The 26,842-nt window shown below is 39.0% G+C and overlaps 2 protein-coding genes across 2 annotated transcripts in view; both read right to left on the reverse strand.

Moving 5' to 3' along the window:
- Positions 1 to 249: 249 nt before the first annotated feature.
- LOC134742679 (very long chain fatty acid elongase 7-like) lies at positions 250 to 15,345 on the reverse strand. The gene is made up of 6 exons (XM_063675870.1): positions 15,154 to 15,345; positions 8,895 to 9,085; positions 7,707 to 7,844; positions 6,128 to 6,233; positions 5,632 to 5,768; positions 250 to 1,887 (listed from the first exon to the last, which is right to left on the reverse strand). The coding sequence occupies exons 1-6, from the start codon at positions 15,212 to 15,214 to the stop codon at positions 1,624 to 1,626; spliced, it is 897 nt and encodes a 298-aa protein (XP_063531940.1). The 5' UTR covers positions 15,215 to 15,345; the 3' UTR covers positions 250 to 1,623.
- Positions 15,346 to 19,886: 4,541 nt separating this feature from the next.
- The window catches only part of LOC134742677 (very long chain fatty acid elongase 7-like), a 35,140-nt gene continuing 28,184 nt past the window's right edge, over positions 19,887 to 26,842 (reverse strand). Inside the window, exons 4-7 of the mRNA XM_063675868.1 lie at positions 26,036 to 26,116; positions 24,382 to 24,544; positions 21,905 to 22,041; positions 19,887 to 21,546 (exon numbers count right to left, since the gene is read on the reverse strand). Of these exons, the coding sequence (XP_063531938.1) occupies positions 21,250 to 21,546; positions 21,905 to 22,041; positions 24,382 to 24,544; positions 26,036 to 26,116 (678 nt within the window). The 3' untranslated portion in view covers positions 19,887 to 21,249. The remainder of the gene's footprint in view (positions 21,547 to 21,904; positions 22,042 to 24,381; positions 24,545 to 26,035; positions 26,117 to 26,842) is intronic.

Below are 26,842 nucleotides of genomic sequence, written 5' to 3' on the forward strand. Positions count from 1 at the left end.
AGAAACAAATGGATCGAGTTAGAGGAGGCCTACACCCAAAGAGGGGTTCACCACTAAGTAAATTAAAATAAATCCAAACTTACAAATGTAACTAAACCTAGTGTGAATAAACGGTTTATTTATTTATTGCCATTTCCAATGCTTTTGTGGGTTTCAATCCTCAGATGGCAATGGAAAAAAAATAGGAATCCAAAATGAAAATCCTTCACATAAAACATAATTTTATTATTTTACTTTACAATAGGTACAAGAATATGTTGTCTGAGAGCGAAGAATGAAGATCCGATATCGGATGTCGAATACAACCACAAAAAAAATTAAAAGTATAATAATACCTTTTTGTAAGGACTTGATGCCATAAGGCACTCTTTAGGAGCAGTTTTTCTCCAAAGGTCATCCGACATCCGATGTCGGATCGGACAATGTGAAGACGCTCTGAGGGTAGGGATTTGCCCGAAGATGCTAATTTTGAGCAAAATTAAGCGGCAAAATTATTATAACTGTTAATAAATATTATGAAATTGTCACACTATAAATTAAATACAGTCATATAAAAACATTTTAATAAAAACAATATAATATATTTTAAATAGTATACTCTCATATTAAAAAGACTCAGTGAGACGTCGGGTGACTCTATGGCTAACTCATTCCTAGGCCAAAGAATAGGCATCGCCACGTAGCGGAGGAATGTGGCCAGCCTCATGGACCTCTCCCACAGGTCACATCCCTGAATGACCTATCGTATGGCTCCTCTACACGATGGACCATCATAGTGGCCCACGAAGATGGGCCAACGTGTAGAGAGGGGGTTGGAATTATTTAAGAAAAGAATTTGATTTGTTCCCAAACTTGTTCATAGATGGCAGCACCAGTCTCTCTCTCTATAACGTAATTCCGTAGGCAATTTGTTTAGGAGGTGCAAGCGCACACTGCTTGCCCCTAGAGCTCGTCAAAGACGCCTAGTCTTACTAAGATGGCATATAGTCGAGAAATTGGGACGGGTACCGTCGTGGCGGGATGGCCTAGGGGTTCATGGCGTTAGCCGCGATAGCTAAAGACGCCGGTTCGAATGCGGCCTTCACCACTGGAGGGCTTCGACACTTTTTCTTTAATATATGACATCTATTACAGTTTTTAATTTATATATAGTAGTGTGACTACTTTAAAAAAATAATAATAAAATAATTTGATTTGTACCCAAACTTGTTTGTAAAAATATATTAATAATTATACAAAGATAATCATTATTACTTACATCTATTTGGTACCATTACTAGGTACAAAATAAATTGTTAAATATTATTAAATACCAATAGAAAATAAATAAAATCGTATGTTCATATCGTGTTTTAAAGCTGAAACATAAACTGAACTGAAATGATTATATTACTTTTTTACTTTTAAAAAATTGCTCAAAACTATAAGGCCTCCACAGACATAATTGCACGCAAATTGCGTTAAATTGCGACGTTGTTAAATTTGCGGCTTGAATTTGCTATTTATATCTTTTAATATAATTAACTAACAGTTGGTAAAGAGCATAACTACGTAGCTAAAACTATAATTTAAAAATACAGGAACTAGGTGCTAAATTATTCTAAGGTATAAAGTTAATTAAATCTACGCAATTTTTTTATGAACACCATTTTTTCCATTTTTAAGGTAACCATTACTCTGTCCATTCTGGATACCATTTTGACCATTTTGCAGACTGTTTAGTTGGGACTTCTTAGGTTTTATGTAGGCTTTTATATAAAAGTCTATGAACAATATGAGCATGAAGAGGTTCTGGGGTAGAAAGACGGCGGCGGTCCACCGGGGGTAGGCACAGTCTGTCTTCCAGACCAGGGTCGCCATGTGAACTATGATCATTAGGAACTGCAACTGCAAATAGAAAATATGGTGTGTTATCGAATTATGGACCGACAGAAAAAAGTCGCTCCTATCACCGAGGTTTAATAAACTTAAACTCAACTGTAGTTTTTCTTTATGTCCTACTTTTTGATCTATTTTCGTATAGGAGGTGTCAATTTAATCGTTTTTATAACACTATTGACTAGTCTTCAAATAGGAGGAGGACGAGGTTTAGGATGAAAAACCGTTGGAACACACGAATCAAATACTTTCATGACAATAGACTGCTAAAATTATAATCATCGGCTAAAATCGGCGGAGCTTTTATTGTTTTTCTCAGTCAATACGAATGATCTACTAATCAATGATCACTCTATAAGTGGCCACGCACAGGAGATAGTACCCGTACATGATGACGTGTACCTATGATTGAGTTGACCACCCCGATCATCATGCATCCGTGGCCTCCTAAAACCAGTGATGAATCGATCTTCGCTATATACTTACAATTTGCATCTGCGTGATGTATTTTTTCCACCACATGGATTCCTTCATGCTCGGCACGGCCACGGTCAGAAGATGTTACCCGTACATGATCACATGGACACGTCCGATCGTGCGAAGTGGAGAAAAAGGACAAGGAAAGCGTGGGGTCTGCTTCTATAAGGAAAGCAGACCCCACAATCAGATGGGAATAATAATGCTAAGGAGAGAGAGAGAGAGATTACTTGGAATGAGTTGATCATCCCTATCAGGGTGCCGTGGCCTCCTCAAATTGATGATTTAAAAGGCTGGTATGATGATGATGATGATGACGATGATACTTACAATTTGCATCTGTTTGATGTATTTCTTCCACCACATGGATTTCTTCATGCTCGGCACGGCCACGGTCAGGAGATAGTATTACCCGTACATGATCACGTGGACGAATGAATTGATCACCCCAATGTGGGTGCCGTGGCCTCTTCAAATTGATGATTTAAAAGGCTGGTATGATGATAAACTCCGTTATTGTTGTCTCTGGTGTGCTCGCAAGTGGCTGACGTAGCCGATTTTGTTTCCAAAAGTTCGCGAGCATTGCGGGCATGTGAGCACACCATTTGAGTAATTATAATGTATTGCCGCAGGTGGTCTGGCCTTTATTTCGTCGCGCTTGGAATCCAGCTCTAAGCGCCGTCGCGATTCGAATTCAGCCACCCGGGCATTTATTGTATCCCGCCATTCTGTTCGTATGGCTGCCCGCTGCCCCCATCGCGAGGGCTCTATACGACACTTTTTCATGTGCCGCTTAAGCACATCTTTGTACCTGAGGAATTGGCCGCCTTGTTTCCGCTTGCCCTCCTCAAGCTCAGAATAAAAGATGCGCTTAGCCACACGCTGGTCGTTCATCCGTGAAACGTGACCACACCACCGAAGCTGACGTCGCATGAGGTATACGTCGATACCACCCACATTTGCTCTACGCAGTACTTCGGTATTCCGAACACGATCAGACCATCGGATCTTCAGTATCTTGCGTAGGCATCTGAGGTGGAACCGATCCAGCATGCGAATATGGCGGCGATAAACGGTCCACGTCTCAGCGGAGTATAGAAGGTTAGGCAGCACGACTGCCACATAAACGGATATCTTAGTGGCCAGTTTTAAGTCATGTGAGCTGAGGACCTTGTGGTCTAACTTGCCAAAAGCTGCAGCCGCAGCCCCGATCCTGCAGTTAATTTCAGCATCAAGGTCGCACTTGGATGTTAACGTGGTAGCGGAACTTGTCTACCTGCTTCAGCTGGTCCTCGCCGAGTCTAACGACCAGTGTCTGATGACTGAGAACGTCCAGCGACATCACCTCAGTCTTCTTGACACTGATCTTGAGCCCAAATTTGCGACAGGACTCGTCGAAGCTGGACATGAGCTGTTGCATGCCTTCCGGGGACTCAGTCACAAAGCACAAGTCGTCTGCATACATGATCTCTGTGATCACTGCGTATGAGACTTTTGTGCGTGCTTTAAACCTGGCCAGATTGAAAATGTTGCCGTCAATGCGATAGCGGACGCGAACACCTTCAGAGCATGTGAGTAAGACTTCTCGGACTACGACCGAAAAATACATTGCGAACAGAGTGGGTGCTAGGACGCAACCTTGCTTCACCCCGCACGTAACGCGGAAGAAGTCCGATTGTTCGTCGTCGGTAGCAACGCAGCACTCCATGTCGTCATGTAGGAGTCTCACTAGCCTTACAAACTTCTCCGTGCATCCAAGCCTGCTCAGAACTATCCAGAGGGCTTCACGAGGCACGCTGTCAAATGCCTTCTCGAGGTCAACAAAGCAGAGAAACAGTTGACGACCTTGCTCTCTGCTCTTCTCTTCTAGCTGACGCACTGAGAATATAGCTTCACAGGTGCCTCGGTCCGGCCGGAAGCCAAACTGGGTCTCTGGAAGTATTTTTTCGGATATATCCATTAGGCGGTTCAGCAAGACTCTGGCAAAGACTTTCCCGGGGACCGATAACAACGAAATACCACGGTAAGAGTTGCAATCAGAACGGTCACCTTTGTTCTTATATAATGCCCTTATGCGAGAGACCTTGAAGTCATGAGGGACTCGTTCCTTCTCCCATATAAGAACAAAAAGTTTCCACATAGCTGATTGCAACTCCTCGCCGCCGTATTTAATCAGTTCTCCTGGTATAAAGTCGACGCCAGCCGCACGCTTGTTTTGCTGGTGTTTAATAGCAAGAGCAACCTCGTCCCTTGACGGTAGCTCATCCAGTTCAACGGCAATGGGGAGTTGAGGTATTGACCGGACGTGTACCAGATCTGCTGCCCGATCAACATTCAACAGAGTGTTGAAGTGTTCTGCCCATCTTGTCAACACCTCATCCTTACTCTTAAGAAGGCCTTCGCCATTACAAGGCTTAAGAGGCACCTTTACAGGTGGTATGGTATTCGTTAGGTTCCTGATCTCCTTATAGAACTCCCCTAACTGGTTAGTGTCCACGAGCAACTGCATGTGGCGAGCCTTATCCTGCCACCATTTGTCTTTAATTTCCCTTGACAGTTTACGCAGACTTATGTTACTCCGCCGTAGCTCCGCAACGCTTCTGCCTTGGTCGGCACTCCCGTGCTGCTGAAGAAGACGACGGTGTTTGCCAATAGCTTCCGAAAGGGCTGTGTCATTTTCATCAAACCAATCCTCATGCTTACGAACTTTCTTGCCCAATACGGACTTAGCAGAGTCTAATATATGAGATGACACAGTCCCCCAGATAGCATCGACATCACCCGTGTTCATGTCCACTGACCCGATTTTTGAATTTAAGGCTTCAACATATGTCTCCCTGGCCTCGCGGTCATTGAGCCTGTCCACGTTAAAACATACCGGCTTCGATCTTTCACACCTACGAGGATGACGGAGGCGAAGGCGTAGCTTTGTAATTACAAGCCTGTGGTCGGTCCAGCAGTGAGCGCCCCGCATTACGCGGGTGACTTGGACCTGGGAAATGTCCCTTTGCCGCACGATTGCGTAATCTATCAGGTGCCAGTGCTTGGACCTAGGGTGCATCCACGTGTTCTTGTGCTTAGCTGGAAGTCGGAACATGGTGTTCGTAATCGCTAGATGGTATTGCGCACAAAGGCTAAGCAAAAGCTGTCCGTTGCTATTCATATTGCCTACGCCGTGTCTGCCCAAAACTTCAGGCCACGGAGTTGACAGCAGTCGCCGTGGCCGAATCGGCCGTGGAGTTATTATATTATGATGATAAAGATGATGATACTTACAATTTGCATCTGTGTGATGTATTTCTTCCACCACATGGATTCCTTTATACTCGGCACGGCCACGGTCAGGAGATAATACCCGTACATGATCACATGGACGAATGAGTTGATCACGCCAATTAAGGTTCCGTGGCCCCCTGAAATTGAAGATAGGTAAAATGTTTATGATTTTTTTTCTTCGGCAGTCAGATTCAAAATTAAACGAAAATGTCTATAACTGTTTGAAAGCACGTCTGTGTCAATGTCTTTTGCTTTTGTAATTAATGGTAAAGCCCCAGAATTAATAAAAAGTGAAGGACAAAGGACAATTTAGAGTACATCACACACACTTCTGAATTTCATTCCAGATGTTTCCTAACGATATTTTTTTTATACCAAAAATCATCTGTACAGTGGAGATAAGAAACAGCTTTACAAGCCAAACTTAAAAAAATATATTTACACCACAATATAGTCTGTGTCGTTGGGCGCAAGGTTTAAATTATCAAAAAATTACCTGGGAAGTATGTAGAAGCGCCCCACGTCAACATAACCATGCCCGTGTGATGGTAGACGTGTAAGAAGGTCACGTGACTGTTCTTCTTACGCAGTACGAAGAATACCTGTAAAAATACCAAACCTTCATACCCTCAATATCGTTATTCTGCTAGCTACCAACACTTTAAGATGGTTGTGGTCTTTTTTGAAATAGTGCGGGCGACAGTGCATTCCACAGTATAGCTGTGCGTGAAGTTGCTACATTTCATTTCATTTGTTTCTCTGTTCTACATTAATTATTTAAAAGTCAACAACCCTTTTGTAGGTAAAACTTATTGTGCGTTTTTTTAGTTGGGGAATCTGAAGAAGAAGAATTAGTAGTAGGCAATAGTTTTTACGAAAACCACTGCCCCATATAAATCAACTTGAGATCAAGCGTCTCACGGGAAATGATAACAAAACTTTAAAATTTTTCGCTACGCTTTTCCCCCTTGCTTAGCTCCTAGTAATAAAGCATAGCACATTGCACAATGCTTGTCCTGAAAGGAAGCATTATCTAGGCTTTGCACATTTATTACCTGTAAATAATTTTAAAAAGATTTTCAACCCTTTGCAAGCAGCAGAATTTAATAGTGAGCCAGGAAACCACGATAAATACTAAAAACAACATTTTGCTGTGCTATGAAATTCCTAAATTTAATGACTCTACTACAGGTTAGCTTTTCGTTTAAAAAATTTGCCGTCTGATGATACGATCAAATTATGTTCCAATATCTATATTATTATAAGGAAGACAAACGAATTAATTCCGTTTTGAAGCTATTTTATGTAGTATGATACCTTTGGGCATGGTGCTTTACGTACACTACCGTCCCCCAACCTCCACTGGTGCAACGCTTTTAGCATTAAATATGTTCTGGTTGACAGTTTTTTTAATTTTTGAAAAGTGTTAGTGTAAGGCCTGAGTGGACGCTCGTGTTGGGCATGCAGCGGGGCGGGCGTGCGGCGTGCATGTTAAACAAATGCAAACGTATAGGAGCGGCCTTAGTGCACGCTGCTCAAATCACTTGTGAGCCCGACGCCACGCTGCATGCCCCGCCGTAAGCTCCGCTTCGGGCGTCCACTTAGCATAGAGTAACTTATACTAGAGCGGTACTGTCATATTAAATTTTGTAACCCCAGTAAATTCACTGCCATCTGTCGACACACTTTAAAACTAAAAATAAATATTTATAAAAATACGATAAAATGTATTTAAATATGGATAAATGATTTTTTTATTTGCATTAATTATTTTTATATGATTTTGACCCATGTTCTTTCACTGTTATGCGTTAAAATTATAAATAACAAACGAAACAGTCAACGCCCTCTATACGAGTGTAGGCCAAAACTAGTGGCGCCATCTGATCGAGAATCAAATTTTCGTGATTTTCGAGGCACGTTTTTTCCTTAGACTGTATCCATCTATTACGGAGTTATATCTATCTTTGCACTTAGTGAAAGGCCTGAGTGGCTCAAGTGATTTAAGCACACTTAGACTTAGGAAAAAAATGTCAATGAAAGAAATAATCCGTAATAAATTCTAAGCAACTTACGGTATCCGCCAGGTCGAGAATCTTGACAAGGAAGTAGGAGTATACGTATCGAGCCACACGCATCGCTTTCTCGTCTGTTGAGAAGTCCACGGGCTCACATAACCATTTGTAGTCAAACGCCCAGGCGTAGATTAGAGACTGGAAATAAAAAAAATACTAAAATTATATATTACTGTTAGAACAAATTAAATTATTTTCAGAAAATATTTATAGCAAGTATATAAATTATAAACTGAAATAAATGTCATATTATACTAAAAAAAAGTGACCAAGGCCTCCAGTACCCCAGTCTAGAATCGAACCAGCGTCCTCTGCTATCGCGGCAGGTGCCTGTGCCATTCAGCCACCGGGCCACGGCGGCATAGGTCGAATTTTTCCAAGTATATGCACTTCTTACAGAAGGCTTATGGCGCCCCCTGGGCATCCCGCATCCCTAAGGTAGAACAGTATGGTTCGACCTTCTAACTGGATCATCCATGTGATTCCAAGCTAGCGAGAGAGATGGCGCTGCCAATCAATACTATTACTCGCAGAAGTATTAGAATAAAATAAATTATTTTCAGAAAATAGTTTAATTTCCTTTTTTTTGCACAGGCACCTGCCGCGATAGCAGAGGAGGCTGGTTCGATTCCAGCCTGGAGCACTGGAGGCCCTGGTCACTTTTTCAGTATATGACATTTATTTCAGTTTAAAATTATATATTATTTTTTATTAGTTTCGGCCATATACAAATTAAGATATTTTATTAGTTTTACTAAGACTTTATACAAACAGGTACCGACTATTTTCGTACAATCGAAACTCGGTTTTGAATTGTGACAATAAATTGGGCTCAAGAGACCAGAAGAGTCTTTTCGATACCGAAGAGAATTTTTTTATATTTCTGTTTTTGAATAAGCCGTATTGACTACTAGAAGAGAAGTGAACTGTGTACTTTTACTCGAATACTCACAAAATTTTAGTAAGAAAGGTTTACATGTATTCTATTGTAGCGTCAAAACTACTTAACCCATTTTGATTAGGTGCCAATCGAATTAGCCAGGAGACAAAACGACATTATAATCAACTTTAACAATATTTATGCATAAGGTATGTTTTTTTAATACTAAATTTATATACGGAAATATACACAAACGGGTTACAGTGTAAACATATAAGTACTATACTATAATCATATAATTTACTTACCCCTATAAATATCCGTGCACATATCAATACTTGTATCGCATTGTACGCAATGAGGACCTTTTCCAAATTGTAAGCAGGCCGGTTCTTCATGTAGGCTGGGCCCCATTTGAGTACGAACATGAGATACAGGCCGAGCAGTGTTAGGCCCTGGTACGGCCGTGCGACGAGGAACCATGTGTTTGTTCTTGGGTCTGAAATTATAATAATTTTTAAGTGGGTCTCTATTGTTTCCCATATAGTTTTAAGTCATAATGTATTGTTTGTCCACATTTTCGTTAGTCTGAATTTGGTTTTTCCCAGAAACGCGTAACTTTTCAGGATTGCCATAAAACAAACCTAACCTAACCTAACCTCTCTATAGGATAACCTGAGGAAAATCCTGAAAAGTTAACGGTTTCAGAATTATGACTAATGATAATATGACAATCATTACATTATGACTTTCAATAATTATATCAAGTCAAACTTTTTAAGTACTTATGGATAAAAAACTATTTTAGTATGAGTTAAGTTTATGAGTCTTTTCTGTGGACATCATAAAATAAGTACCAATCTTAAAGTCTAATTTTCTCAGCAGAACCTTATCTTAGACATGTTACAACCTTCAACTTTTACAAGCTGCATAATTTTATTAAAGTCTCAGTAAGATGTTCCCAAACTTTCGTAATTTCCCTAAATATTTTCCACAGATAAGACGCCAGTTGTCCGGGACGTTGTTGACCTTTAGGTATGTATTAGTTCTAGGACATCTATGGAATTTGATTCTCAACGGTTTGCCTAATTTTGGGCAAGTTTAACACTATTCCTGCAACTCGTGAAGAAAAAGATAGTCACTGAAGCTGGAAAATGGAAATAAACTGTTGTGACACCACATTTAAACACGTTAGAGTCGAGACGAATACTGAGGCGCATTAGGCTACCTTTCCACTGAGGCGCAGATGAGAAAGATGAGAGCACCTGAGAGGAATAAACCAATAGCATATATGGGTAACAAGAAATACTATTGATTGATTCTTCTTGCCATCTTCTTCATTCTTTCTTCATTCTTCATTCCTCCATTTGTTTCTTTATTCTTGTCGTTGTGTTGTTGTTTGTGTTGTGTGTGTTGTTGTTGTTGTGTTTTCTTTCTTTCTTTCATCCATTGGAAAACTCGTGCGACTGTTATCAGCAAGTCTCTTGTAATAAATTCCACGTTGAAACTGGTTTTACAATGGCTGAATAACGGCAGGATATGCATTAAATGTCCACTTTATACTTATTATTCTCCTTTCTGCTTTCGTTTCATTATCCACATATATATAGCAATATGCAAAATGCTAAATTCTCAAAATTTCCTTAATTTCTGAAAACTTTCATAAGAAAATTCTCATGCAAGCTCCCGCCATCTGTATTCCCTGATCAATGTGACCTCGGTCTCTTTAAAACAAGAGTGAATAGGCTGTTACTGAACCGGTGAGCTCCATCTTAGGCCCTGTCTTCACTTTCCATCAGGTGTGACTAGGGCCAATCGCCGATCAGTTTATAATAAAAAAATAAAAAAACTTAAAAAGTTTCCGTTCATATTAGGGATTGTAACTCAATGTTCTTAATTGTTGACGACTGTTTTATTTAATATTTAAATCACTCGTTGGCGTCTAATATATTTCATATGTCATAGAAATCGAAACTTACTAGCAATAAAAAATATCGAGACATTTCACGATAACTTTGCAATTTTTTAATTCTCTTTGTCACATTGCTATCCAGAACGAAACGCTAAAAACTGATAATGGACAATGTGTAAATACTGTAAATCTTATTTCAATAAAGAAATAAAATCCTCGAATGGCTAGTTAAGACCGTTAGCGACTTAAGTATTTCTCATGTTATAAGCATGACACTGCAATTACTTAGAAACTCGCATTTTAAGCGTATTCGCCGTTAAGAATGTATGCATTTAAGTCTTTTTTATGTAGTATATGTATGACCCCTTCGTTGAACGATTAACCTTCGGAAGTGGTGTTTTAATGTAGCTCATTATCATGGTTAATTGAATAAATGGCTATGTATGGCTGTCGTTATATTCTGATCGGTTTACGTGCCTTAAGGTTACATTTCTATTGCGACTACAGCGTTTTTGCAGCGTTGCCGCGAGAAACGGGCGATGTCACAAGAGTAATACCAAGATGAGGATGCAACGATTTTGGCAGACAGACGCATATAAGGGTTCCGTTTTTTTTCTTTTTGAGGTAGGGAACCCGAAAACGGCGAAAACATGTCTAATTTTCATATATTTTCAATAGTGTTATATTTGTTTATTTAAACTTTAACAACAATGTACAAATGGAGGACTTAATGCCAAATGACCTACCAGTCAACCATAGGGCCAAACAGAGATACCTACCATTGGTGCAGAGAGAGGAATATATTGAGTGAAACTTTAGTATAAAATAGCTAATGATAGCCGCTTTGACTAGCAAAATTTCAAACGGTAGCCTTATCACGAGTCATTGTCAGTATCAACACTGACATATTCGGTAACGTCTGCGTAACTTACTTTCTACACATCTCACTCCCAATAATATGCCAGTACGAGCGAAATGCATAGAAAGTGTTACGCACACGCTAGCGAATATGCCAGTGTTGACACTGTCAGTGACACGTGGTAAGGCTACAGAAGTATACTTTCAGGGATATGCAGGTTTTGCAGTGAGCAAAATCCGTCAGTTAACTGATGTGAAAACAGCTCGATTAGTATATTTTGGTTACTTCCATAGCGTTATGTCATATGGTATTTTTCTGTGGGGTGGTGCTTTAGAGATAAATACCATTTTTGTTCTGCAGAAGAGGGCTATTCGAGCAATATATAAAATGAACCATAGAAACTCACTTAGAGATAAATTTAAGGAAGTTGACATAATGACAGTACACTGTCAATATATTTATAAGAATATTCTGTAAAAACATTGCCAGTTTTATGAAAAACTGTGACATACATATAAGATCAATACTAGAAATAAGCATAAGCTCGCAGTGGCCTTCGCTCGGCTCCATAAAATAAAATAAATCATATTATGTGGGTAAATGTGTAAGATTTTAAGCCTAATATAGCACACAAGACTACATGAATGATGAAACACCGTGGGATTGAGTGTGATCGAAAATAATTAATTATTTATTATTAAATATCTGTTATTGAGTAATAATTAATCTATGGAATGTAAGTATAGAGTAAACGCATGATATTATTATGTTAATAATGATGAAATTAATAATTCAATTAATATATTAGGTAATCAATATTTTTAGATTAGTATTTTGAAATGAAATTAAATGAAATGAAATGAAATGAAATATGAAATATTTGAAATGAAATGAAATGAAATAGATTAAGTAGTATTTTTTTATACAATTTTGGTGTTTGACAAATCTTTTGTGAAATTCTTGTAATTAAGTTCGACATATATAGGTAGTAAGAGAGATACCGACGCCCGAGAGCGCTTTAAAGCAAATAAATATGACTGTCTCGGCGCCAACTACGAATTCGTAGCTTTTGGTGTCGAGACACTCGGTCCATGGGGCAGGGGTGCACGCGGGCTCCACAAGGAGCTCGGAAAGCGGTTGAGGGAGGCAACCGGGGACCCTCGCGCGGGCAGCTTTCTCGCGCAAAGGCTTGCTATCGCGATACAGCGCGGGAATGCTGCCTGCGTGATGGGCACTTTGCCAAGAGGTCAGGGTTTGTTATAGGGATTTTTATTTTTTTTAGGTAGGTTTAGTTTTAATCGTTTTATTTTATAAGTAGTCTTAATTTTGTTTTATACAATTAATGTAAATTTTAGGTAGTATGTAATATCTCAATGTTTTTTTAAGAACAATAATAACCGCATTAATACATTGGTCTGATATTTAGATTAAGGCAAGTAATATTTGTAAAACTAGGTGCTTGTTGCTAAGCCTATTTGAATAAAGAATATATTGACTCTTGACTCTTGATATTGACGAAAAACGTCAAAACACGCGAATCCGAAATCATTCGTCGCAAGTTTCGCGCGGCGCGCCTAATCTTTGTTCGTTTGTAATTTCCTAGCTCAGGGGTCGGCAAACTTTTGAGAAGAAGAGCCAACTGCAGTAGAAATCACCAGTTTCACGTATGTCAAAGAGCCGCAACCGCCCAGTGGTATACCACTGAAAACACTATTTGCGGCAGAGATCGGATTATGTAGTTTTTTTTCTTGGCTGAAGAGCCGCGTACCCCTAAAGAGCCGCATCCCTCTCGCGAGCCGCGGTTTCCCAAGCGGTCGGCGGTCAAGCATCCAGATTTAATAGAATAGATAGAATGAGCTGTCATTTTAGGATTTTTTTTATACTACGTCGGTGGCAAAAAAGCATACGGCCCGCCTGATGTTAAGCAGTCTCCGTAGCCTATAGGACGCCTGCAACTCCAGAGGAGTCGGCAACGCGCATGTAAATGCGCGTTGCCGACCCTAACACCGCACCCTAGTTGAGCTCTGGCAACCTTACTCACCGGCAGTAACACAACACTATGAGTAGGGTCTAGTGTTATTTGGCTGCGGTTTTCTGTAACGTAGAGGTACTACTTCTTCAGCTACAAGCATTTTCCAAGCATTTTTTCTAAAAGAACCCTCAAAATAGTAAGATTTAATTTAATAAGTGACAATCTAAAATTCATCCAATAGTTTATGTCTACGTAATAAACTGATTTTCTGTCATCTACGGTTGTTTTTCGAAGTGGGGCAGCATAACATTGCGGTGTTCTCAATAAACACCGCAAATGTCAATTTACCGTATGCGACTCCCCCATTACGGATAGTTGCACTTGTAAACGTGATGGCGAGATAATGACAGTTTCTGTCTCTTTCTGGCGGTGGTAAAAGTGATGCTTGCTTTATCACGTGGATAATACAGTCCCTAAGAGAAAAGGGGACAACCACTTCTTCATATAAAAGTAGTCCATACATACATATTAATCGTAATACATATTTTTAAACAACAGCTATGCTCCTTTGTTTCATTTTTTTCGATTTTACAATTATTACAAGGACTAAAAGCTTTTTTTATGAAAATTTTCCGTTCCTAACTTTTCTAACATTCAAAAGAAAATCCAAAAAAGTAAAATATTTTCCATAATAAATATCCAGGGAGGAAAATGGGGACTACGTTTGTCTGGAGGAGTCATGGTCCACTCTATGGTCCACTCGTCTTGCTTGCGTTATCCCGGAATTTTGCGACGGCTCGTCGGAGCCCAAGCTCCCAATAATTTCCGCCGCTCTGCTTGGCAACTAACCCCCAAAAATTGGCGAAAGGGACTGCCTGATCTTTCAACACAATGTTTTCCTTTACCAAAAAACGTAGGTAATCGTCCACTCGCTTTTAGCTCGTTTCATAAACCCACATTCGTGTATTAATGCCTTTCATTATGTAGCAGTCACTTAAACTACCTACTATTAAAGACGCGGGTGAAAACGCGAACGAAGGCTAAGGTGGTTATAAATTACAGTTCAATTAGCAAACCCCGATCATCTTTTTGTACATACTAGATCTATAATGTAATAGTTATTTGTTTTAGAAGAGGGCAAAGTCGTTGTTTAACCTATCGTGCTAATATGGCTACATGAGCAAGCGAAAGATTCCAAAATTGAACCATGAGTGTAGCGAGTAGGGTGACTGGGGGAGTAGGGGGATTGGGCACTCCATAATAACTGAACTATCGAAATTAAACTATCGTGAGACATATTTCAAAATATTTAGATCACTACGCTGACACTCACTAGTATTTTTAGTCAAGGACAGCCGCCGCGGACACTCGAGGCTGAGGAAGGACTTCCGACGAGTCCGAAAAATGTCGCCAAAAGCGACTATTATATACCAGTGAGTGTAACCGTAGTGATCTAAATATTTTGAAATATGTCTCACAAGCAGAAAAGTCTGCGAACGATGCTATTAAGCTAAGACTAAATTTAAAAGTGGAAAAATTACTGCCTTGGGTAAGACTTGAACTCACGGCCTCTGGATCGATACTCAGACCTCATCCATAGTCAGCAAATCTTCCCACTATATGGGCCTAGATGACCCTAGCTGCATCTACCGTAAGAGCGTTACACTTCTTAAACGGAGTTCCAAGTCATATTGGAAATTCGCCAGTTGCGTCGGCTACCAATTCTAAATTAATTTTTAACAAGCACATAATAATTTAAAATTTAAAAGTCCAGTAATTTTCCACTTTTAAATTTATTCCAAGTTTAAATAGATAAAAACTTACCAGTAAGCTCTTCAAACACATATCTGTATCCCTGCCAAGCCGCTTTCAATATCAGCGCCATTCTACACAACGTGCGCGTGCGCTCACCGTGAAGATTCTACTACTAACCGCTAGCGGTTACCTTGCATCACGGCCCTAGCAGCTCGAAAACTATAATCACACTGAACTTACACCAAGCTTGATTGAATGGAGCAATGATTTAATTTGCATTACATTAGTTGACAATGCGTTTTTTTTAAAAGAACGTGTAGTTTGTATTATAAAGAAACATTGTTGGTGGTGCAATAGTCTTCTCAAACTTGCAATGAAATGTTAACATGACTCGTAGCTACTTCAAATTAGGTCCAGAAATACTACGTATCCGATGCGATGAGTGAAGATGGTATGTAAAGGAATTTCATACAACCTTACATACGTAGGCCTGTAAAGCAACCTTCTTTTGTTTTTAATAGCAGCCGCGGCCCGCGATACCTTCATACTCGTACGCGCCCCGGCCGCCGCGGCCCGGCGGGTTGGTCAACGACACCTTCTCGTAACTCATCAGGCCCTGGTACTTGCTTCTTGCTAAATTCAATTTTTAGACAGTTATCTCGATTTTGGCTACCGTAGCCTGTGGATATTTCATTGCAAGTTTGAGAAAAACACTATACAAATCTCAGCGAGAAACGGGGTTGCCGGCCGCGTATCCCTATCTAGTACTTACTATTAATACCGATATTCGATTGGAAATCGTCAGAGTTCGTCCAAGCTGACTGAGTGTTCTAAAACGAGCCGAAACCGACCAAATAAGTCATTCGCTCAGAAGGTAATTTAAAAAAAAGCCGGCCAAGTGTGAGTCGGACTCGCGCAACGAGGGTTCCGTACTTTTAGTATTTGTTGTTATAGCGGCAACAGAAATACATCATCTGTGAAAATTTCAACTGTCTAGCTATCACGGTTCATGAGATACAGCCTGGTGACAGACAGACAGACAGACAGACGGACAGACGGACAGTGGAGTCTTAATAATAGGGTCCCGTTTTTGCCCTTTGGGTACGGAACCCTAAAAAACTACCATCGTATCAAATCTATTTGAATAAAGAATTCAAAAACAAATAAACGAATTATGATTGACCGAACGGTTTTAGTACACATTGTATTGTATTGTATTGTATTGTATCATGTACAGCGTCGAGTGGAAATGGAAATTTCATAGGAAAATTTTCGTGCGGTTTAGAGCTGACTACTGTTTCATTGACAAAGCATCATGGCTTCTGACTGTGTAACGTTGTTTCTTGGAATTTTAACGCGATTGCTCTATTAGTCTCAGTAACATACTTAGTGAAGGTCGTCCGAAAATCGCGAAAAACCAGGAAAACATTGAAGCTGCTGTACGGCAGTTGTTCGTCGAAGCTCGCCGACGTGAACGCTGCTCGCACTATTAGTGCTTGAGAAAGGAGACCTAGGCTCTTCGAAACATGTCGCGCGAGTGACTAAAACAAGTGAGTCTAAACCGTGAAATTGTTTATAGTAGTATATCTCACAACAGTTCAAATTCGATTAAAAAAAGGTCACCTCGTTTGTCGCCAAAAGTGGACACGTTGCCTTTATCGGGTTAGAATATCACAAAATAGTTAACCCTGACTAGTATATCACACTTTGCTTACTAGAAACTATAAGTGAATTATGAAAAATCAACCGAAAACATCGTACGGTATCTACTGCGAAATGACAATGCAATCTCAAGCTCCAACACCTCCTGGCCAAAAATTGCGTTTTTACAATAGCAAAACGTCGAAATTCTCGACCACCCACCGTACAGCCCTGACTTGAGCCCTAATGATTTCTTTGCTTTCCCTAACATCACAGCTAAGCTGTGGAATGAACTGTCTCCCGTGGTCAGGATAGCCTGATTGTCGTCTGCTCGTTTGCCTCCTTTACCTTTAGCTCGTTTCTCGTTTGCATCGTTTAATCACGATAGAATACTGTTCAATATACTACAATAACATCCTGTAACTAAAATTAAGTATTCTTGCAAATAAATGATATTGATTGATTGATTGATTAGGCATCATAAAAAAAGTCTAGTACTTACACAATGAATTAAAATATGAATAATTTTAGAGCAATTTTTAAATCAGTTTTGCGAAAAAGCTGGCTCATCTTTATGTATTCTCACTGATTTTAATGGCTCATCTTTATGTATTTTCACTGACTTTGACCCATGTTCTTTCACTGATATGTGTTAAAATTGTTAAATATCAAACGGTGTCCCCAACGCCATCTACTTACCCGAGTATAGGCCAAAGGTGTGGTGCCATCTATTCGAGTATAATTTTTTCTTGATATTCCGAGGCACGTTTTTTCCTTAGACTTTACTTATCTTATACGGAGTTACATATATCTTTGGTCCAGGGCCTGAGCCGCGTAAGCGGAAGATGCCGGTTCTTATCCGGCCTCCGCTACTGAAGGGATGATCTCTTTTTCGTTAGTATATGACATCTATTTTAGTTTTTTTAATTTATATATATATAGTAGTCGTGTGACTAATTTAAAAAAACACAGCTCGTTAGGCAGCGTCGTTGAAGGTTGATGGAGACGATGGCTGAGATACGCGTCATACTCGTGAATCATTAGGTTGTAAATCATTAGGTTGGTGGGTGGGTTTTGAACTGCGATTCTCACAGAACTGAACTGCTATCAGAAAAATAGGTTAGGTTAGGTTAGAGCTGTGACCCTTACAGAAAAGAAATGCTATCAGAAAAGTAGGTTAGGTTAGGTTAGAACTGCGACCCTTACAAAAACGAAATGCTACTAGAAAAGTGGGCTGTTTTACCTCCTTTTCTACATAATAAGGCAAAATATGCTGTCTTTTTCATTTCATTATCTGGAATCTTAGAGTGCACCATCAACAATAAGTGAACTTTCAGCGGCATCCCCCATTGAAGTCGGTTTTTTTTTTCTTAAAAACTATTATTAATTATATAACAATTCAAGTCTTGGAGACCCTTTACATCTCTGGATAATTTGATGATCTTTTTTATTATTATATACATTTTATCTCTGACACCTAAAGACTTTTACATCTCTAAACAATTTTAGTACTTCTGTTGTTTGTATTTTTTTTATTAGTTTTTTTTGTGTAATTTGACATTTATATTTATTATGTAATTGTTTTTTGTAATTTTGGGTTAATTTAATTGTTTGTAGAAATTGGCATGTGCCCTGTGGCCTATTTGCTGAATAAATGTTTGATGTTTGATGTTAGCCAAAAAATAGTTTAAATGTAAATTTTGTTACGCAAGTACAGTGAACAATTGAATGGATTTTCAGCAGACATGCCTATTCTATAAATAGGTAGATATTGTTTCCATTATCTAAAGTTACCCTTCCATTCCTTGTTGACGAAATTAGCAAAGAAATTAATAAGTGATACTAAAAACCTTCGTCGATGAAAATAGAAGAGAAATCGATGTCGATGAAAATTATACGGATGACCTAAACGCGGGGAATAATTATTTTCACCTCAGCAGCTCGAACAAGCCTACTTTCCTCACTCCAGGGAGTGAAACAATGTAGCTTTTTTATTTAGTGAAGGCCATGAACTGCCACTTCATACTTTTATTATGGTATCGTATGGTATCGTATGGTATCGTATGGTATCGTATCGTATCGTATGGTATCGTATGGTATCGTATCGTATCGTAGCGTATTGTATCGTAGCGTATCGTATCGTAGCGTATCGTATCATATCGTATCGTATCGTATCGTTTGGTATCGTATCGTATCGTAACGTATCGTATCGTATCGTATCGTGTCGTGTCGTGTCGTGTCGTGTCGTGTCGTATCGTATCGTGCCGTATCGTATCGTATCGTATCGTATCGTATCGTATCGTATGGCATGGTATTACATTACATATTAAATTACATTTTTTTTCTGTTTATTCTGTGTAATTCGAAATACATTTTAACCTTTAATATGTTCTCACTACTGAGGTGAAAAATTATGTGTGCAACACGAGAGCAAAGTTATTTTACATCTCGTGTTTTTGAGTCCCTCGCTACGCTTAAAGGTTAAAAAGTATTTCGAATTACACACAATAATACAATGAAAAAAAAAATGTAATAAAAGTATGAAGTGGCAGTTCATGGCCTTCACTAAATTAAAAAGCTACTTTGTTTCACTCCCTGGAGTGAGGAAAGTCGCACTTTCTTCACTCCCTGGAGTAAGGAAAGTCGCACTTTCCTCACTCCAGGGAGTGACGAAAGTAGGCTTGTTTGAGCTGCTGAGGTGAAAAAATATTGTTGCTAGCATAAAAAGAAGCCAAGTATAAACTTAAATCATTATCTTCCTCGCGTTTTCCCGGCATTTTGCCACGGCTCATGGGAGCCTGGGGTCCGCTTGACAACTTAATTCCAAGAATTAGCGCAGGCACTAGTTTTTACGAAAGCGACTGCTATCTAACCTTCCAACCCAGAGGGTACACTAGGCCTTATTGGGATTTGTCCGGTTTCCTCGCGATAGCAACGGTTACGGTTTAAGTGTAAACTTAAATATTAACACAACTAAAACTTGACATGACCAGATTATCTATTGTTATCATTACGTAGTAAGAAGGCTTTTAAAAAAATAAGACCACATTAGAATTTTCCATAATAAAGGGTGAAAAGGTCCTCGTGTTGAAATGAATAAAAGTAGAGTCGTTTACCGACCATCGACCTTCTCATTGTAACCGTTAAATTAAAGACACTAAAACAATTGATAATTATTTATTCACCATTTCCTAATTTATTGGTATCGCCGTACGTTTGAACAAATTACGTATTGTTTTCTGATATTTTTAAGCAATACTGTAACCAAACGAATACATTGATACGGAATAAAGATACAAACATCGCTTGAATCAATTTGGCATCATTTCTCTAAGTCCCATTTGTATTTGAAATGATTTCATCTATACTCATATAGTCGCACTTATAGTCAATGAATTAGCCAATAAAAAAGCCACAAACACATTTCATAGAGATCAAAAAGCAACACACTTGACCATTGATATACGTATTTTATGTGATTGCAGTAAGATTTACGAACAGTAGTTAGCTGTTGCGATAGTTATTTATTAGTACTACAACTACTACTATAGTTAAAAAGCAGACTATAGTAGGTTTTGACTATAACCTGCATCAATTAAGTGTGACACAATATTAGCCGTCCATCTAGATTCTAGAAGCTAACTCTGTATAGGCTATGAAATAACAAAGCGTAGAAGTGACACTCTAAAATTCATATTTTAATGGGACGAAAAAATCGATCGATAGCGGTGGGCCAAATTGGCTACCGAATTGACACCGCAGGTTAGCCGGGGCAGATACCAGAAAAGAAACGATAAGAGATTTTGCAGCCGGTGGGAACATGTACCAAAATGTGATGAGTGGTGGAAGAAATGGGAGGCTTTTGCTCAGCAGTGGGATCTCAAAATAGGCTATTAAAAAATATGGAACAAAATCCCATTTATTCGGAGTACTTCCACACTCTGTCACTACAAACTATGTGCAAAGTTATCTGGGTCCGTCTCTATAACTATAAATGCGACTTTTTAAACATACAACATGATTGAAATATTACAAATAGTTTTGTCTTCGCTAAAATGGCTTTTTTTAGTCATACAAAAAATACTAGTAATACGTACAATATCAATAACAAAAATACGCATTGTGCTATAGTATTTGTTCAGATTTAAATGTAATATTTGTTATGTTATTTAATTTTTGCAAATAGTTATACTTTCTTATCATTATAAAACAAATAAGACAACACAATTCATAAATAAATAATTTCGATGTCATATATAAATTGAGCAAATCTGAAAGTAAAATTAGACTTAAAATATAATTAGACTTAAACTACGCATATATTTCAAACATCACAAAATAAAATTGTCTAAAATAAAACCTCGTTACGATAAATGGGATATTCAAATCTCCATATACTGACTGTACAATTAATTTAAATCTCCACCATGTTCTCCTTTTACCTTAATTTTATTAGACTAAGTAATAAAACGAAGTAATATTAACATAGCATCACAAACTGTATCCTTACTTAATAAGTATTCGCTAGCAATCCTTTTTTCCTTCGGTAACATTAGTTTTTGTATCTACTTCATTTACTTCACTTGTTAGTTTAACGTGATCATTATTTACATTGCTATCTACATTTTTAACTTCTTTTTTGACGTCTCCATTTTGAACAGGTTTTCTGTTTATTTTAACGTAGTTTTGATAATAAAAGTTTCCGAACATGTACAAGAAGAGACCAGCGTTTAATGAGAGCAAAAAGTTGATACCCTTCGGGTAGTTGCAATCGCCGAACATGACTGAGAAATTGTGGTAGAAAATAATGCAGAACTGGATCTGAAAAAAATAAAACAATTACTTTATTTCTACTTATGATGATTTTATTATTGGGTTGGCCAGTTGAAGTATTTTACAGATAGCGCCAGCATAGGTTTTACCTGTCAATCTACGGATCAAATTCCTGTTATTTGTGGGAATTTTATGGCCTGGATGCCCTTTAAGCCAAATCTCAAGTGACTGCCCGATCTTTTCGAGGTGGCCTAACCAGCGAAGACGATGAGCTTTTGCCTCACTTACGTATTAAATTCGGCTCGTCTATCAGTTGCTCTAATTTAACATTGCTTCGGATCCTCCAACTGCCATCATCTCTTTTGAATAAACAATAATATACTATAGGTATAAAATAAATGCTTACCAATTGCAATGTAGTAACATGCTTTTTCCACCACAGGTACTTCTGATACTGAGGGCCCAGCCCCGAAATCAGGTAGTAGGTGTACATGATGATATGGATGAAGGAGTTGATGACGCCTAAGAGCGTCCCGTGGCCTCCTGAAACATTACATTAAGGTTTTAAGATCACGGATATTGCACAAGAGCAGCCGATTCAACGGAGCCACGCCGTTTTGTCGCATAAATTTAATAGTGTTTAGTTTTAAGTTCATATAATACATACATGTATGTTAGTCTGTAAGGTATTTGTAATATGGGCGTTGTTGCTTGATTTAAAATTTTTTAAATAAAAAATAAATAAATTGCTGGGTAGCCTTAGGAGGACATATAATCTTTAACAAAAAATCATGTCATGTACGATGATGTGGATGAAGGAGTTGATGACGCCTAAATGCGTCCCGTGACCTGGAAGATTTATATAAAGGTTGTAAGATAACGGATATTGCTGGGTAGCCTTAGGAGGACAGATAATCTTTAACAAGAAATCACAGGTCAGGTAGTAGGTGTACATAATGATGTTGATGAAGTAGTTGATGACGTCTAAGAGCGTCCTGTGACCTGGAATTTTTATAAAAAGGTTGTAAGATCACGGATATTGCTGGGTAGCCTTAGGAGGACAGATAATCTTTAACAAGAAATCACAGGTCATAGGTGTACATAATGTTGTTGATGAAGGAGTTGATGACGCCTAAGAGCGTCCCGTGACCTGGAAGATATAAGATCGGACATTGCTAAGTAGCTTTAAGGTACCATTCGGATGCAGAATATATCAGCATTACTGTTGCAGTATTGCTGCGAGTCCTTACTGTCGACTACATTGCTGCCGCAAATGTAAAAAATCCTTGCACCAATTCTTGACTCGATTTTTCCAATAATCCATTATCACACCCTGGGGATCACACCATATCAGGGATGACGTATTTAATTGAACCAAAGAGGATATAATAAGATAGAGCGGTACTGTCATAGTAAATTTTGTAACCACTGTAAATTCACTGTCATCTATCGACATACTTTAAAACTAAAAATGAAGATTTATAAAAATATGTTAAAATGTATTTAAATATGGATAAATGTTTTTTTTATTTGCATTAATTATTTTTTTATTTTATTTTATTTCCAAATATGCAAGTTTACAGTTCTAAACCAAAGCACTTACATACTACAATAAATCATATTATTAAATTACATTATATTACATTATATTAATTTACATGTCAAACTATAATTTAAATCATTTCTTAAACTACCAATTGTACTCAGTCATATGATTAAATTACATTATAAATAATTCAAATTGCACATTAAACCTTATTCCTAAAATAATCAAGTATATATAAATCACTCATCTTATAAATCAATCATATTAAAATTACACATGTATAAATCAAATCAAATTAAAATTAATTTTAATTGCCCACCTATATTGCGTTACAATTGCCAAGACACAGCCCAACACGTCTCACGAAAACACCTATACTATCGTGGAATATATCTGTATCAGCAACCTGCGCGTACAATTTGTTCAGCAGCAAAAGTGCTCTCCGCGTGGGAGCATTACCACCCCGTCGAGTGCGCGCAACGCTCCTCGCAAACGGGTGCGGGCGTCGCCGCGGTTCCACTGCTGCGCCACCTCCGCGCCTCAGAACGGGGACGTGCAATCCTATCTGCCCTAGCACACTCGGATTGTCAACTCTATTATTTAGAAGCTGATAGTAGTGCACTATGAGCAACAACTTCCTTCTCAATTCCAGAGTGTCCAATCCGACCATAGCCGTAACAAATAGTGACGGATACATATAGGGGTAGTACCCATATTTACGCCTGTATATAAACCTAGCAAATTTGCGCTGTATTTTCTCTATACTTAGGATATATTTTGCTTCGTGGGGATCCCAAACTATAGCGCCAAATTCCAGTCTGCTGCGAACGTATGCATTGTAAAGCCTTATGGCAACATTCGGATTAGGAAACTGGTATGCCATCCTCATGATAAATCCGAGTGTTTTGCTCGACTTCAAACATGTGGTAATGATATGTTGCCGGAAGTTAAGTTCCCTATCAAGCGTTAGTCCAAGGTCACGAATTTCTGTGACGCGCTCCAACGGGATACCATGCAGAGTGTACGGTGCATTTATCGGCTTGCGGATTCGGTTTATATGATTTTGACCCATGTTATTTCACTGATATGCGTTAAAATTATAAATAACAAACGAAACCGTCAACGCCCTCTATACGAGAGTAGGCCAAAGGTAATGGCGCCATCTGATCGAGAATCAAATTTTCGTGATTTTCGGGGTACGTTTTTTCCTTAGACTGTATCCATCTATTACGGAGTTATATCTATCTTTGGTCTACGGTAAGTGACAAAAGTGCTGCCTTTTGATTGAAACGTCACATGTATATGTAAATTTAAAGTTGGTTTAAAGTAATATTTACCTGGCAAGAATTTCACCCCAATCCAGGCACAAATGGGCATCATAAAATGATGGTACAGGTGCAAGAAGGATATTTGCCTATTTTTCTTCCTCAACACAAAGAAAATGGTATCCAGAAGTTCGATGATTTTTGCCATGAAGTACCACCATACTGTTGCTGCCATCTGTGGAATAAGTAGTGAAACTTAAAACGTAGAAGCGAACTATCGGACGTAAGCAGTAACTTCTTGATAGTTCTTAACATTGAGACCAGATGGCGCTATAAGTACTGCTCCGTTACCTTTAGACTTTAGAGACATGTGCGTGATGGAGGGATTTCGTGACCAGAGGTGTCAGCATGGTTGCATTTTTATGACCTGTCACTATGCCTGTCACTTTCGCACTTACACACTTGTTAGAACGTGACAGGCATGGTGATAGGCGATAAAAATGCTACCGTGCTAAGCCCGCTTCGAAAGCGATAAGAATTCATGCTTTACGTACACTTCACGCTGGCTTTATTTCGCATAGTATTCTGCCATCTAGTGGCTTAAATCTAAAAATGGAAACTTGACATAATGCCGGGGGCTTCTGATGTGCTGCCGTCTACAGTTTATCAATTATTCATAATGTAAAAAACCGACAATCACAATATAAATTCCTACGAATCTACCATGTGTAATTTTAAGTGCAATTGTATATTGTGAGATAAATAAATCATATCATATCATATCATGGTCCCTATATTTCTCGCATTATAGGATCCCTATGACTCAAATAAAGGGTTTAATTTCAAAAATAGCTAAATAAATATGATTTTATTTTATTTATTTTATTCAGAGCCCACTGTGTCCCACTTGCCCAGCAAAGGCCTCCCCCCTATTTTTCCACTCGTCTATGTTTAGTGCTATATCTGGCCTGCCTCTCAAGAAGGAGTCCAAAAGTTATCCCGCCATCGCCGACGAGGTCTGCCGGATCCCCGGTTAGACTCGTGGAGCTCCCACTCCGTGGTTAACTTGGCCTACAAGTCGTCCGGCATTCGGCAGACATGACCAGCCCAGTCCTATTTCAACTTGGCCGCTTTCCGAGCTACGTCTATTATTTGAGTCTTAGAGCGCAGCGTGCTGTTTCGGACTCGATCCCTTAATTTTACACCTAATATGCTGCGCTCCATAGCTCTCTGGCAAACCCCGAGTTTGGACTTCTGAGCTTCCGTCAAAGACCAGGTCGGAGCACCAATTTTACAGAATCCAAAAGGTGCTGGTATTTGAGGGTCCGACACTTAAGGGGCCCACTAACTATCAGTCCGCCGGACGATATCGGCCTGTCAGTTGTTCGGAACTGTCAAATTTTCGTTCTAACTGATACGCCGATATCGTCCGGCGGACTGATAATCAGTGGGCCCCTGTATTTTTTAAACACGATTACGGTGAGAAATGTCTTCTCAAAACATTTTTTTCGAGATTTAATATATGCCACCGTGTTTGAAAAATACTAAAGGGGCCCAAGTTAGAACAAAAATTTGACGGTTCCGAACAACTGACAGGCCGATATCATCCGATGGACTGATAGTCAGTGGGCCCCTTAAGGTATATTTGTTTTAAGAATCCATAAGACTGTAATTATATAAAATATTACTCTAGTCTTATGGATGCTATAAGTATATTCTTTCTTACCCTTTTTGCTTTGGGCGAATCCGAATAGTCCACTGGTTGGCAAGAGAAGTTATAGTCATCCCACCATCCGGATACTAAACCCTGAAAATAAAAATAAAATTTATACATAATTTACATTTTTAGTAAATATTAATAATTGAAAAATTTCAATTAAGGCCCAGTAAGTTCGTGTTCTTCTTTCACTCTCACTGAGCGTAAGCGAAATGGAAGGGCGTGCCCGGGAGCACGGATGTCATCCTTTTTTAATTGAAAATGTTTGTGCGTAATAAATAAAAAAGTAATCGATATGTTCCCTCAAACATGATATTTTTTTTATACTACGTCGGTGGCAAACAAGCATACGGCCCGCCTGATGTTAAGCAGTCTCCATAGCCTATGTACGCCTGCAACTCCAGAGGAGTTACATGCGCGTTGCCGACCCTAACACTCCTCTCCCTCGAGCTCTGGCAACCTTACTGACCGGCAGGAACACAACACTATTAGTAGGTTCTAGTGTTATTTGGCTGCGGTTTTCTGTAAGGTGGAGGTACCTCCCCAGTTGGGCTCTGCTCTAGATATTGCCAATTTTTAGAAGCAATTTTCATATTTTTCCAATCCAATCGATACGGTCTTATGAGAAATGCCTCAAGATTGCTAATTAAATTTAAGGCAGCCTCAGAGCGTTTTCACATTGTCCGATCCGATATAGGATGTAGGATCCTACATCCGCGTAGTCAGGCCGCGGGGGCGCGCCCGGGCGCCGTATTTAGCGGTCACGCACACTACAACAAGCAATGCCTACACATACGCACACAAACAAATATTATC

The sequence above is a fragment of the Cydia strobilella genome, chromosome 7 (genome assembly GCF_947568885.1).
Source record: "Cydia strobilella chromosome 7, ilCydStro3.1, whole genome shotgun sequence".
NCBI classification, from domain to species: domain Eukaryota; kingdom Metazoa; phylum Arthropoda; class Insecta; order Lepidoptera; family Tortricidae; genus Cydia; species Cydia strobilella.

What these genes read in the sequence shown, in the direction of transcription:
- LOC134742679 (XM_063675870.1), bottom strand. Translation starts at nt 15,214, where the DNA reads ATGGCGCTGATATTGAAAGCGGCTTGGCAGGGATACAGATATGTGTTT. An exon ending in TTCTCGACCTGGCGGATACC is followed by an intron (nt 6,234 to 7,706) that starts GTAAGTTGCTTA and finishes GTATTTTTACAG; the next exon opens with GTATTCTTCGTACTGCGTAA. An exon ending in CGCTTCTACATACTTCCCAG is followed by an intron (nt 5,769 to 6,127) that starts GTAATTTTTTGA and finishes CTTCAATTTCAG; the next exon opens with GGGGCCACGGAACCTTAATT.